The 12567-nt window shown below is 52.9% G+C and overlaps 1 protein-coding gene across 3 annotated transcripts in view; it reads right to left on the reverse strand.

Moving 5' to 3' along the window:
• The window catches only part of LOC309665985 (transient receptor potential cation channel subfamily V member 5-like), a 30274-nt gene extending 20232 nt beyond the window's left edge, over positions 1–10042 (reverse strand). Inside the window, exons 1-8 of one of the 3 annotated variants that reach the window (XM_082472936.1) lie at positions 9700–10042; positions 7600–7697; positions 7337–7459; positions 6727–6864; positions 6395–6493; positions 6076–6251; positions 5538–5684; positions 3390–3602 (exon numbers count right to left, since the gene is read on the reverse strand). In XM_082472936.1, the coding sequence (XP_082329062.1) occupies positions 3390–3602; positions 5538–5684; positions 6076–6251; positions 6395–6493; positions 6727–6864; positions 7337–7459; positions 7600–7697; positions 9700–9827 (1122 nt within the window). In that variant the 5' untranslated portion in view covers positions 9828–10042. Of the gene's footprint in view, positions 1–3389; positions 3603–5537; positions 5685–6075; positions 6252–6394; positions 6494–6726; positions 6865–7300; positions 7460–7599; positions 7698–9699 lie in introns of all 3 variants that reach the window. The other 2 variants (XM_082472935.1, XM_082472934.1) reach the window with 2 other exon arrangements.
• Between the last annotated feature and the right edge of the window lie 2525 nt (positions 10043–12567).

Here is a 12567-nt window from a genome sequence, read left to right on the forward strand (position 1 = left end):
TAGACACTGGCAAGGGTCTTCCTGCCTCAGGGCCTTTGTATATGCATCCCCTCTGCCTAGAACTCACTTTCCACCTTTAATTCATACCCACATCTTAGCTCAGTTACCTTCCTCAGGGAAGCCTTCTCTGACCGCCCAGAGTGCCCAGGCCCCTGTTATAAGCTCTCTCAGCACCCTGTCTGTTTTCTCATCATAGGAAAAAATCATGTGAATTGTAACCATCACAGGTTGCAATATCTATTCATTTAATTAATGTCAACCAGTCTGTAAGCTCCAAAAGGGCAGAGGTTACTTGCGTTTTGCTCAGACCAGGTTGAATTTCCAACACCTACAGCAATGTTCAGGCCCCACTAGGCTCTTGGTGATTACTTGTGTAGTGAATGAATTAGCAAAGTGATTTTGGGAAAAGGGCAGCAGAGAGATCAAGGAAATCTGATGATGGGAGATCAATGCCCTCTTGCTGAACAGCAAATCAGGGCTCTAAATGATCAGAGTGATCGACTTCACACGGGAAAGCTGAGTAGATCTCAAAGATGAAGCCAGAAGCTCTCAGTCCGAGCTGAGAATGAGAATCACTCAAAGAATTTCTTAAAAATACCATTGCCTGGACCTCAGCTTCAGTCTTTCTAATGTATCAGGTGTGGGGCAGCTTAGGAACCAGTATTTTTACCAGCCTCCCATGTTTCTAATGTGTAGTCTTGGTTAAAAACTACTGATCTAGCAAGAGATAGGATCTGCCCAAGGTCAAACAGCTATTTGGTTTCAGAGTTAGGACTCAAACCTAAGCTTCCTAATCCCAGACTTTGAACTTTCTGCTCACCTGGAAACCTAAGAGAACTAGGACCATAGTGCACAGTGTCCTGCCTACACCAAGTAGACACTGAATGGAGACAGGAAATGAACTCTAATTAATTATAGAGTTCTTGGGAAACCCTGGAAAAGCCTAACTTTTATGGCTGAGCAATGAGGCATCTTAGAGTGAAGACACTGAGATATCTCCAAAACTGCACAGAGATAAACTGACTCTACCCTCATATATGTCTGCTTTTGTGTAGCTTGTGCCACCTCATATAAATAAAGGAGTATTTTCTTTCATTTCAACTGTCTTGAGATGGTGTTCTGGGCTACTCTCATGGAGCCCAGCAACTTTTCTAGATCCCATGAGACCCAAAGAGGAAATCCTACAGTGACCGAGAGCTCCATATGTCCAGATTTATTAATATAATTGGATATAAAAGTATTCATTTAATTAAGAAAAAGCTCCGTGGGCTAATTAATGTGGCGACAATTGCATTAATCAAGTCAAGACCCTGTATTGGTACATTTTCATTTTTCTAAGACTTTCAAGTAATAAAAATGTAGAAAAAAAGAATTTCCTATTATTTAACAAATGTGGCACATCATGAAAGCAGAATCTTTCAAGTCGTGGTGATGTGTTTGGGAGCCCCCGATCTCATCCCAACTGACTTCCGACTGAGTTAAGAGGAGCATAGGGGTTCCATCAACTCAGGACTAAGGCTCAAGGGGTAATGTCAAAAGACACAGACCTTCACTGATGTTCTTTGCTACTCAAACCTCTTAGGGCAGCATTCTTAAGTCCACTCCCCCACCAAGAAAAGAATATTTGAAAGTCAGGAGTCTTCTATTTGGGCCAAAGTGGCTTTAATCGAAGTGGAAGGCAAAAGGGTAAAAATGCCAAAGGGGACGAGGAAGGAATAGGAGAGCAAACAGAAGGAAAGTTCGTGCACTCAGCTATAATTATGCTTCACCTAGTCCTGAGGCAAGGGGAGGGATCTCCTAATAATAATTTAGACTATCTGGGTCAAAGGAACAGGTCTGTACATAATTAGTCCTGCCCCAAAGAGAAAGAGACACATAGGAAGAAGACTCAGTGGTCATCAGTTGCTCAGCACCACCCAACTCTTAGGCTAGAAGGCTATCTACATTCTAGATCCAGAAAATCCCCCAAGTAAGTTTGAAACAAAGGAAGGTTGGAAAAGAATGCATCTGAGGAAATAGAGCCAAGAACGCTGGAAAAGTCCAGCCACCCCCATGTTTACCCATTCCCTCTGTCGCTAGCCACTCGCCTGTCTCAGCTGGCCATCTCCTAAACGTCCTTATTTCCTGTTGTGGGGTCTCCACACCAGGGACAACCTTCATGTCTAGTTTGAGATGCATGGAACACAACCTCCCCTGAGCACGCCTCTGCCCGCCTCTAACAAGGCAGCCCCACCCGACTCAGGCTTGTCTTCTCCAGGCAGCAAACCCTGCTTTGTGAGACACACAGGCTCTGGATACAACAGCACACTGTGTACATACCGAGAGGAAGTTACAGAAGCATGGAGTGTCTTGACCTACTGCAGGATTCTATGAGGCTCTTTGCCCTGTTCTTTCTCTGTGCTATCTTTGGTAGCACTCTCTTTGGTCTAACTTGACTCAGGTTCTTTGCTCCTTAACTATCCCAAACTACCCCTCTTCCAAGTCCAGGCTGAGCTATACCTGTGGCTGGCCCATCCTGCATTGGGCATACATCTCCAGTCATCAAGCTCTTACTCGCCTGGCAAAATTCTTCCTCCTTTGTCTTTTGCTTTCTGCCCACATGCCTTCACTCCCTTTCAGCTATTTTCAGGTCACTAGGACAAGAATTTTGGTTACCTATTAAACGAACCCAGTGTTGAATGTATATGCCCAGAAGTACGCACGAGAGTCTGCTCATTCTGTCATGCCAAGGGGTTTGCTCTCTTCAACAACAGACTCTGACATCTACTCCACACCTCTACTCAGTCATCCTCACCCCAGGTCTCTGAAGGTGACCCACAGAATGGCAAGCCCACAAGAGTAGAGGGGACCTTAGAGACTATTTACTTCCACCTGCTACCCAGTCCAGGCGTCCTTCTGCAGCACACCTGACAGGTGGCCAGACAGCTGATACATCGTTGCCAGTGTGCTCGCATTGACAGTGCTCAGAAGAGAATGCAGGTCAGAAAGATGCCTGTGTTGCCCTAACAGACCAGAAACAGACTCAGAAGTGGACCTGGAGCACAGTTTTCTTCCCTTTACAACAGCACGGTTTCTGCTGAAGGTCACATTTACAAACGTCTGGTCCTCTTTGTAAATGACAGGGAATTTTACAAAAGTATGACGTTTTTAATACCAAGCATTCTTTCAAAGTTCACAAGAAAGCCATTGTTCCCTGGACAAGTCCACTCTTACTCATTAAGCCCCCACTCTGGTCCCCTTCTCTCCCTCCTAATTTCTGTCTGGGTGGTCAGGAGCCTGTCCCTGCCAGAGCCAAGCGAGTGGTATCTTTCCCAGGTAGCGTGCCTCTGGTTTCCAGCGCCATCACCCCATGCTATCAGCTCCCTCCATCCCCTTTTGAGAAGAGTCACCTGGAGCAGCTTCTGCTGGAGGATGGTGATGTCTCGGGAGTTGGTGCGGTTGCCGCTACGGGACTTGAGAGGGCGATGGATGCAGCACATGGTGAAGCAGATCATATAGAGCACGTACAAGGCCCCCAGGATGCAGAAGTACGGCCGCCCATACTTCCTCCACTTGAAGCTCACCAGTTGTTTCACTGGGGTCTGTTCCAGGATCTGGCGAGCCTGCCATGGAAGAAGAGTGCAGCTGGGGGTGACCACCGTAGCGAGAAGCAGCGCTGGGTTTCCCACTGGGTCCCAGATGGGCAGGGTCATGATCACCATGAGCATCATGCATTCAGTTCGTCCGTCATTTCTTTTACAGACAACCAGTCAGCTTCTACTGTATGCTGCGCCTCATGGTAGTGCTGTAGATAAACCATGACAGAAGTAAACACCAGGACCTATAGCACCACAGAGGCTCTGAAGGATGGATGAGCTGTAAATGGTTGAGTGAAGGGACAGTTAGGCAAGGTCATTCCATAAAGTAGCAGCAGTTGCCAAGGCAAGAAGGTGCGAGAAGACATTGGCAGATGAGGTGTGGCTGGGGATATGGCAGAACCTGTTGGAGGGGTGGGCAGGGGTTATCATGGGTGAAGCAGCTAAGGGCCAGATCATGGTACCTCGTGAATGTCAAGGTAAGGAGTTGGACTTCGTTTTCTGAATGCAATGGAAAGCAATTGGAAGGTTCAAGCAAGGAGGCAGTCAGATTTGCTCTACAAGTATTGTGGACCCGAGAGGAGCAAGAGAGAACACAAAGAGTGGGGCGCGGCCATAATCTCAGCCAGGTGGGCTAGTGCTCGGATGTCAGTAGGCAGTGAGATGTTAAAGATGCTCTGAGAGAGGATGATGGACAGCACAGCACATCTGAGAAAGTAGGAAAAGGCAAAGTCAGAGCGTAGCTGGCGGGAGTATTCACTAGCAGAAAGAATACCTTTTCCATTGAGCCTAGAGGGAAGAGGAGAGAGACAGTGGGCAGTTTCCAGACCTGTTGGGCAGGACAAGGCAGGAAGTTGAAGAAGCTCCAGCCAGACAGCCTCTATTTTCATCATAATGAACGAATCTGGGTCTCCTGATAGAACTGAAGGTGAAGGCAGTGAGGGATATAGAAGGGGCTAGAAAGGAATTTTGAGGGAATAGAAGAGTTGACCAAGACAAGAATAAAACCTGTAGCGGAACATTGAGAAGCAGCTGAAATCAGAGACCAAGGATTTGTGGTGGCACAATCCACCAGACGGACTGGGGTTCCAATTCCTAAGAAATCCTGCCCCGAGGAAGTTCATACCAACCAGCCACTCAGCTTTTCCTCTGTTCACTAGTACCAGTGATCACCCGAGTTGGGCTCTAGAAGGGTTCCTAGGAAATTGTCAGGTGGCAGATACACAATGGGAACTACATTTTGCCACCATCTTGGAGGCTCCAGAAAACACAAACTATTTTATTCCCCCTATAAGTCTTCAACAAACTTTCCTTTCCCTCATATCACTCAATCCAGTACTGTCTGAATGACCCACGTGTTTTTCCGTCTGTGGAAAGCTCTCTTTTTCTTCATCTTCCTGGTGATTCCCAACTCCTCCATGAAGCCCCAGCTCAAGCACATCCTCTGTGACATCTTCTCTGGTCTATCCAAGCCAAGATAAACCAACCTCCATTCTGCTGCCACTGTGCATAGTACAGACCCTTTTGATGGTTTATGTTGTACCCTATTACAATTATTGAGGACAGGGATGGGCAATTGACAAAGTTGATTGAAAGGAACTGTGTTTTATTTATTTCTGTAGTCTTAATTCCTGGCACAGTGGCTGGGACACAGCAAGAAGCTCAATATGCTGAAAGGATGAATGAATGAATGAATGAATGAGAGGAAGCAATTTCCATTTGGAGAGTTCCTCATATGCAATGTTAGTATGAGAAAGGTAAGTGGAAGGGACCAGAGCTAAGCAGAGGGAGAGTGGAGTTAGGAAAGGGGTGTTGATTGGCATTTTCTCCCAAAGGTCCCAGGAGTCCGTCCTCATCCCCATCTATTACAGGGCAGGGAAGTGTCTGGAGCCCAGGATCTTAGCAAACGGACAGGCTCTGCACGGATACCTGACAGCTCCTGATCCTCCATGGTATCCATACCTCTCGCTTCTTGGAGGAGACCACGAGCTCTAGAAATGACACATCCTCTCCCCAGGAGTCGATCTCCGTGAGGTCGTAGAGAGTGGAGGTCAGCGGCCCGCACATCCACTGGATGTGCTTCCGCTTCTGCATCAGGTGCTGGAACATCTGTGTGGACGCAGGGGTGAGGTGGGGGGGGGGGTCAGCGTATAAGGAGCAGGTCAAGGGCAACAGCATATGCTCGCTTACTCCTTGGGACTGACGGACAGTTGAGAACTGACAAGGCTCTGCTGACATGAACCTTTTAATTTTTTGGCTACCTTTCCTTCCCACAAACCCTATAAAGATCTGAAAGAAGAGAACAGGCGAGGGGAGCAGAACTCTGGGTTACCATAGCAGATATTCCCAAGTAAGATTCTCTAATCCTCCTGAGTCAGGAATTTCTGAGGCTGAGGATTTCAGTGATGGTGTTGGGAGGTGAGGGACCACCACCCTTCTGGAGAGTTTTGGAAAAAGGGTCATGAGAAGGACACGGTGGGATAGGGGGAGGGTCCTTCACCGTGGTGTTGCCCTCCACTCCAGCCAGCTTGAAGGGGGTGAGGCCCTGGTGATTGGGCACGAGGTCCAGGGACTGCAGGTGGTCCCCACGCCCGTCGTAGGACAGCAGCAGGTTGTACATCTGGCAGGCAAAGGTTTTGTTGGGCTGGAGAACGAGGATGTGCAGCACGGTGTTTCCTGGGGGAGGACGCGGGCTGTCACGCGGCCACGGGGACGAGTCCCTGATGCTCCCCATGACCCCCCCCCCCACCCCGGGTGGACCTGAGGGCTGTCCCGGCCCCTCCTGAGCAACCCAGCTCCCCCTCCAGCCCGGCTCTCACCCAGGGAGTCCTGGGCCCGGACGTCAGCGCCGTGCTCAATGAGCAGCCTCACGATCTCCTCGCTGCCCACGCACGCCGCAAAGGCCAAAGGGTACTCCCCTGGGGACGCGGAGGGCCCGCGGCTTGAGAGTGCAGGCTGGGATGGGCAGTCTCTCCAGGGCACTGCCTCTCCCTCCCCACCTCTCAGCTCTGGGCCTGGGGACACTTGGCAGCGGCGGGACGGTGCGGAGGGCGGACCCCTCCCAGCTTCCCCAGGCGTGGAGCCTCCTCCGCCTGCCCTCCCTCTGCTCTTGGCCCCTCCCCATCCTCCCAGCCCTGGCCCTGGCTCTCACCAAAGTAGAGGAGGTTGTGGGGACTGAGGCAGAAGGCTGAGCCTACCGCCCTTGCAGAGACACTGGCCCCGTGGGCGAGCAGGGCTTTCACCAAGTTCACGTTCTGGTTCATGACGGCTATGTGCAGTGCCGTCTGACCTGGACAAGAGAGCCCTCAGTCACGGGGTCTGTTCCCGGTTCTCTCGGAGACACAGCATCCGCCTGGCTTACAGGAGATCCTGGATAGATCCTTGCATGGATTTCTGCCCTCGACTCAGCAGAGTGGTGTGAGACTGAGAACAAGTCACCCCTCCAGCAGTTCACTTAGCTGTCCCCACCTTGACTACTGGGGGTGGCATATAAAGGTAATCACTCTGTGCTGCTATGAAAGAAAGAGAGTTCTGTCCTTCAGGGAACGTGAAAGGAGTTGAAGGGAAATAATAAATGGCTCAAGAAGGTCATGGATACCCAAAGCCAAGACCAGGACCTTTGCCTTCCTTCCAACTCAAGGGAGACCTTCCTGAACCTCCATCACTCCTTCCCCGACCTACCCTCTGAGGCTCATTTTAAGAGATGACTTCAGACCTTCTCCTACCTGTGTCCACCTTGAAAAACCGTTCAGGCTCCTCACCTACAAACGGCTCACAGATGGCGGGCTCCTTGACCAGCTCCGGGGCGGCCTCCATCAGCACCATGGCGGCCTCGAGATTGTCATAGAGGGCCGCTATGTGCAGCGCTGTCTCCCCCAGAGCTCCTGGAGTGGAGGGAGACACGAGCATCAAACACTTCCCAGAGACACGCACCAAGGCCCCTTTGCAGGAACCCTCAGAGCCCTGGGGAGGGGAGGGGCAGGGGCTTCTGCCCCATCTCCATCACATCAAACTCTCATCCCACCTCGTTGCCGAAAGTCACAGGTTCGGTCCAGCAGAAGTTTCTTCAGGACACACAGGTCATTGTCCTTGGCTGCCCGAAGCAGAGGAGACTCTCGAATCCTGGGAGAGGAAGAACAAGAGTCAGGAAGAGACAGAATGGTAGAGAGGGCAAGGGCAGAGAGAAACAGAGACAGTGTGTGCCTAGGACAGACATGGGTCACACAACATGTGCAGTGACCCATTGCAGCGTTGCTTCCTGGACTCTAGCTGAGGGTCAGCCTGGGGCAAGAGCCTGTCTCAGGGTCCCCGTGTGGTCACATCGTGCCACTTCTTCCCATGTGGGGGGCCTCGTGGCTCAGCTGAATGAGGGGTGGCGTGCCTGAGGGAGGAGGGCTCGGGCCACGGAAGGAGTGGTCCTGGTGGGCCTGGCTGAGTCAGTCTAAGCTGAATAAATGTTTCGGGAACTTGGGGATCTGGAGCAGGTGGAGGAAAGGGAATTTCTGCCCGATTTCATCCCTGCTCCCAGGTCTGCTGAACCAGCTCTCTTTAGCCAAGGGGAGTTTGAGAGACCAGAAGGGGGCTGAGAGACAGGCCAGCTCTTAGAGCTAGGAGACTTGGGAGCTGCCGAAGTTCTGACTCTGCTGGGGGCTGTTTGGATACACATTCCTGCTGCGGGTAGGCAGAGTTTTGAGGTGGACCGTGAAGGATCTATCCCTCCTATGGTGACCCTTAGACTCAAGCATCTAAACACGCTGTCTGTAACTGAAGAAGAGCATAGCTGTGAGCTTCTCTGAGCATGTGCGTCTCGGAGTGGGTGGGAGGAGCTTGTGGAGATATCCATCCTGTAGTACCTCTGCGGTTAATCTTTGTTTCTCCCCCCGCCTGGATGAGCCAAACAAGAGATAAAGCTGAAGCCGATTCCTGCTGGGCAAGTATGTGTTGGCTCTGAAGGTGAACACAGGGATGGTAGGTAGAGGGTCGGGAGGGGAGAGGTGAAAGGCAGGAAAACAGACTGACCGGTGGTTCCTGTGGTGTCCCCCAGCCCCCAGTTCCTCTCTTCCAATGGTCCCAGGAGCCAGGGGAAAGAAGCTTTTTATTGGAAGGAGAAGTGCTGATTTCAAGGTAGGGCTCGGGTCTGCCCCTCAGGGAAGTGCTCTCCAGGGCAGAGAGTGAGGGCCAGCTCCCTCCACTATCTCACCTAGACCCTCTGTGTGAGCGCGTCCAGCTCAGAGCAACCAGGGCCAGGATTGCAGGGTCCACCCCCTGTGCTAAGGGCTCTGCTCACAGCCTTGGTGCTCAGGCCTCTGGCCTGGAGAAGCCACTGCCCGTGCGTCCAGCCCCGGCTGCCCCCAGATCTGTTAACAGCAGCTCTCCGACGAGAGACAAGTCCCCCGAACACCCCGAGGCAGAGGCCTGCCTTCAGGACGGGTCCCTGCCCCGGCTAGTCTTCCAGGGTCTGGACCTCAGGGCTGGCCATGAAATGCTCTGGCCCCCGGGGGCACCAGTCCTGCCTGAACTGCCCTAGGAACAGGCCCAGGCCTTATTCGATCTCTGTCTCCTCGGGACCTAGCACAGCCCTGCACCCAGGAGACTCAGTAAAAGATGGATAGACTCTATGAGTCCCCCCCTGGGCCTCCCCAGTGTCACCTGGGTTTCCCCGCTCAGCTGGTCAGCTCCAGGTGTTACACAGACCAGAGCTCTCCTCCCCCGTTCGCACGTCATCACCTCTCCTTCCCGTTAACAGTAATTCCGCACTCTCTCTTCAACCAACAAGTGTCCTAAAACCCACAGGATCTTGGTGCTTCCCCGGCACCCTGCTCCCCGCCAGTCCGCACCCACCTGCCCCGCTCCTCCCCTGCCATACACCCTGGCTTCTCCTGCCTGGCCCCTCTGGGTCCCCCGCTGCCCTCCTCCGCCAGGTGAGAGCCCTGGCATCATTCTGCACCCCCTTCCTGTGGCCCAATGCCACAACCCCGCCGGCACTGACAGAGCAGCCGGGCTTTGGTGACAGGTGCGCTGGGCCCATCCCGGTGCCTGGCACTGAACTCTGGACTGCTCTGGCGGGGAGACAGACCCAAGTGGGCAGCGGGTCTGAGGCTCAGGGAGAGGAAGGGCAGCCTACCTCTTCTGCTGCAGCATGTACGCCTCGTCCAGATGCTGAGTCCAGTCGTGCTGTCCCCCCAGCCAGGAGGTCAGAAGTTTCTGGAGTTGGATCCAGAGTCCCCTGGCCTTGGGTGGAGGAGGCCCCATGTCTTCTCCTTTCGGGCACTGGCAAGTTACGGGGATGTGGTTCAGGGGAGCTGGTCTAGGACTCAGCAGCAGCTGAAGCGGAGGCGAGCAGGCGGGGGCTGGGATGGAGACCGAGTGTACCTCCTGGGTGCCCTGTGTGCGCCGTGGGCTGTGGGGTGTGGGGACGTGTGCACGTGCACTGAGGAGACTGGGGGCCCTGCCGGGGGAGAGAAGCTTTACCTGGAGGGGGAGGAGCTCTTTCTAGGGAGAGCCCCTGGGGCACAGAGCCTGCCCCAGAGCTGGGAGGGGAGGGGGAAGGAGTTTGTTCCTATCAGTGGGCTAGGGCGGCTGAGACCGGGAAGGGAGAGGGGCGTGGCCCAGGAATCTGGACTGGGAACCTGGAGAGAGCCTAAAGGTGGGTCCCACAAGCCAGGTGAGCGATTACCTTGGGTGCAAGAGAGTACAGAAGCGAAGCCCTCCAGCTCCGCAATCAGGCAGGTCCAGGTTTGAATCCTGGCTCTGAGCCCTTGCAAATCAGTTAGGTGAGCTTTCCGTGCCTCAGTCTTCTAATCTTCTAATCTGTAAAATCGGGGTAATACTTACATGCTCTCACGGAAGTGTCTGTAAAGCACAATCATAACAGCTCAAGGACAGTTGATTCTTCTTCCATAGATGAGCTCAAAAGCCCCCAGACCTGCTTGTCTGAGCTGTGGTCACCTCTGCCCTCCACCCTGCAGCCCTGCAGCCCTGCAGCCCTGCCTCAAAGGAGGTTTCCTGGCTGAGCCTCCTCCTGACCCAGCCCAGTGACTCCTCTTCCCTTCCAGCTCCTCCCTTCCAGTCAGAGGAGACCCCAGAGAGCCCTGCACTCCCACAGAGGCTGAACAGCAGGAACCTGGAGGAAATCATGGGACTCTCTCCAGGAGTAAATCAACAGGAGGGGTATGCATATAAAGATAAGACAGTGTTCAATTATTTTATGATATGACAGTTTCCACTTTTCTTCCTGTTGTTTTCCAAGAGGTATATCCACGTTATTGAATTGCAGTCATTCAACAGATTTACGAGGAACCTGGGAACGGGCTGAAGGTTCTCTGTTTCCTAAATGAGAAGACAGAGCAGGGAGACGTGCGTGTGATTACCCACGGCTGGTGGCAAAGCTGGCTTGCAAGGTGGAACCTTAGGTCCAAATCACCCGTCAGACCTCGTGGCTTCTTGGGAACCTTCTGCCTATAAAGATGAGAGGCTTGGGTGGAGACAGGCTGGGGACCCTCCCTCTTGGAGGTCTTCAGGAGCAGGGACCTCTCCTTTCTTTTGCTGTAAGAAAGAGAGCGCGTCTCTAGAGACTGAAGGATGGACAAAATTACCTTTACAGAGGGATGAAAATTGAAAGGAAAATAAGAAAAGAAGAGGAGGTGCCTGAGACGAGGAAGCACGCTCTCCCTCAGGAAGGGGGGAGATGCCGGCTGGGAAGGGGGAGGGGTCACCTTGTGGGACATTTTTCTGCTTTGCTGGGGGTTGGAGCAGTGTGGGGTTGTAATGACCTCTGAAGCCTTGGGACTTCCAGTCTAAGGAGATGGAGGGAGCGATAAAGGTGAGCTGGGGGTGTAGATGTGCTGATAAGCAGGGCCGGCAGAGGAAAGGAGCACCTGCCCGGGAAACACTCAACCCATAATGCTAGTCCGGGAGGGAGTGGAGGCGGGAGGGCCCGGTCAGAGCCGCACAGAGCAGGTGTGCAGGGCTGGCCACCGAGGGCATGGTCCTTGGGTCCCGGAGGAGGAAAGGGGGGCCCCCTCCATGCGTGGGCCTCCACCTCTGGGTCTTCCCCTCCCGCTTGCGCTCCTTTGCCTGCACTGTCCTCTCCAATGAGAGGGGCGGGAACAAGCTGCCTGGAGGGGACCAGGCTGTCCCTCCTGTCCTACCTGGTAGGCTGGAGATTCAGAAATGGCCTCCTAATCTTTAAGGAGTTCTCTCCTCTTCCATCCTCTGGCTTCCCTCCCCGTCCCCCCATACCCTTGGTCACGTCCTGCATCGCCACCCTCTTCTCCCTTCTCTCCTCTCATCCGTCCTCATTCTCTGGCAGCTTTCTGCAGGCAAGGAGTCCTACAAGCTCTCTCCCTCAGGTAGCAGCTTCCCTGCAAGATGGTGCCTCAGGGTCTAGCGCGAGTATGTAAGAGCCAGTCCAGGGCCCCGACCTCCCTGTCTTATCCCAGAGACCCTTGGTGCCAAGGGAGCCAGATCTCTTATTCTGATGTGATGAGGAGGAGGGAAACATATAAACCCAGATTTCAATGTTTTTGTCATACCCTCCCACCCCACCTCCCCACAGCCATGTAGGGAAAGAATTTGAATACTATCCTTTAAAACATGAAGAGGAATTGTCATTGGATGGTGGAATTATTTGCCTTTTTTGTTTTTCATAATTTTTTAATATACTTTTGTAATAAGAAAAAACTGTGAAGGGGTTCCTGGTTTCCTACAAGGATTTATCTCCTCAGCACAGGGCATCAGGCAGGTGGGTGGTGAGGGAATGGGGGCAGTGGTAGCGGTGCCACCGGGTTCTTTCCTCTCCAGCCACCCCTGTAAGACACCCTGACGCCCAACTACCCTCCCCAGGCAAACTCACAGAGCCGGAGATGGCTTCTCATTTAGCCTTGAACCAACAGGCTCCTCCCCCAAATAGCCAGGAGGAGGTTAGTGATTTTTTTCCATTCAAGCATCATTTCCTGAACCTGCAGGTCAATGAGTGCAAGGGACAGGTGAA

Source organism: Balaenoptera physalus (genome assembly GCF_965194825.1).
Source record: "Balaenoptera physalus genome assembly, chromosome: 8".
Classification (NCBI taxonomy): Eukaryota; Metazoa; Chordata; class Mammalia; order Artiodactyla; family Balaenopteridae; genus Balaenoptera; species Balaenoptera physalus.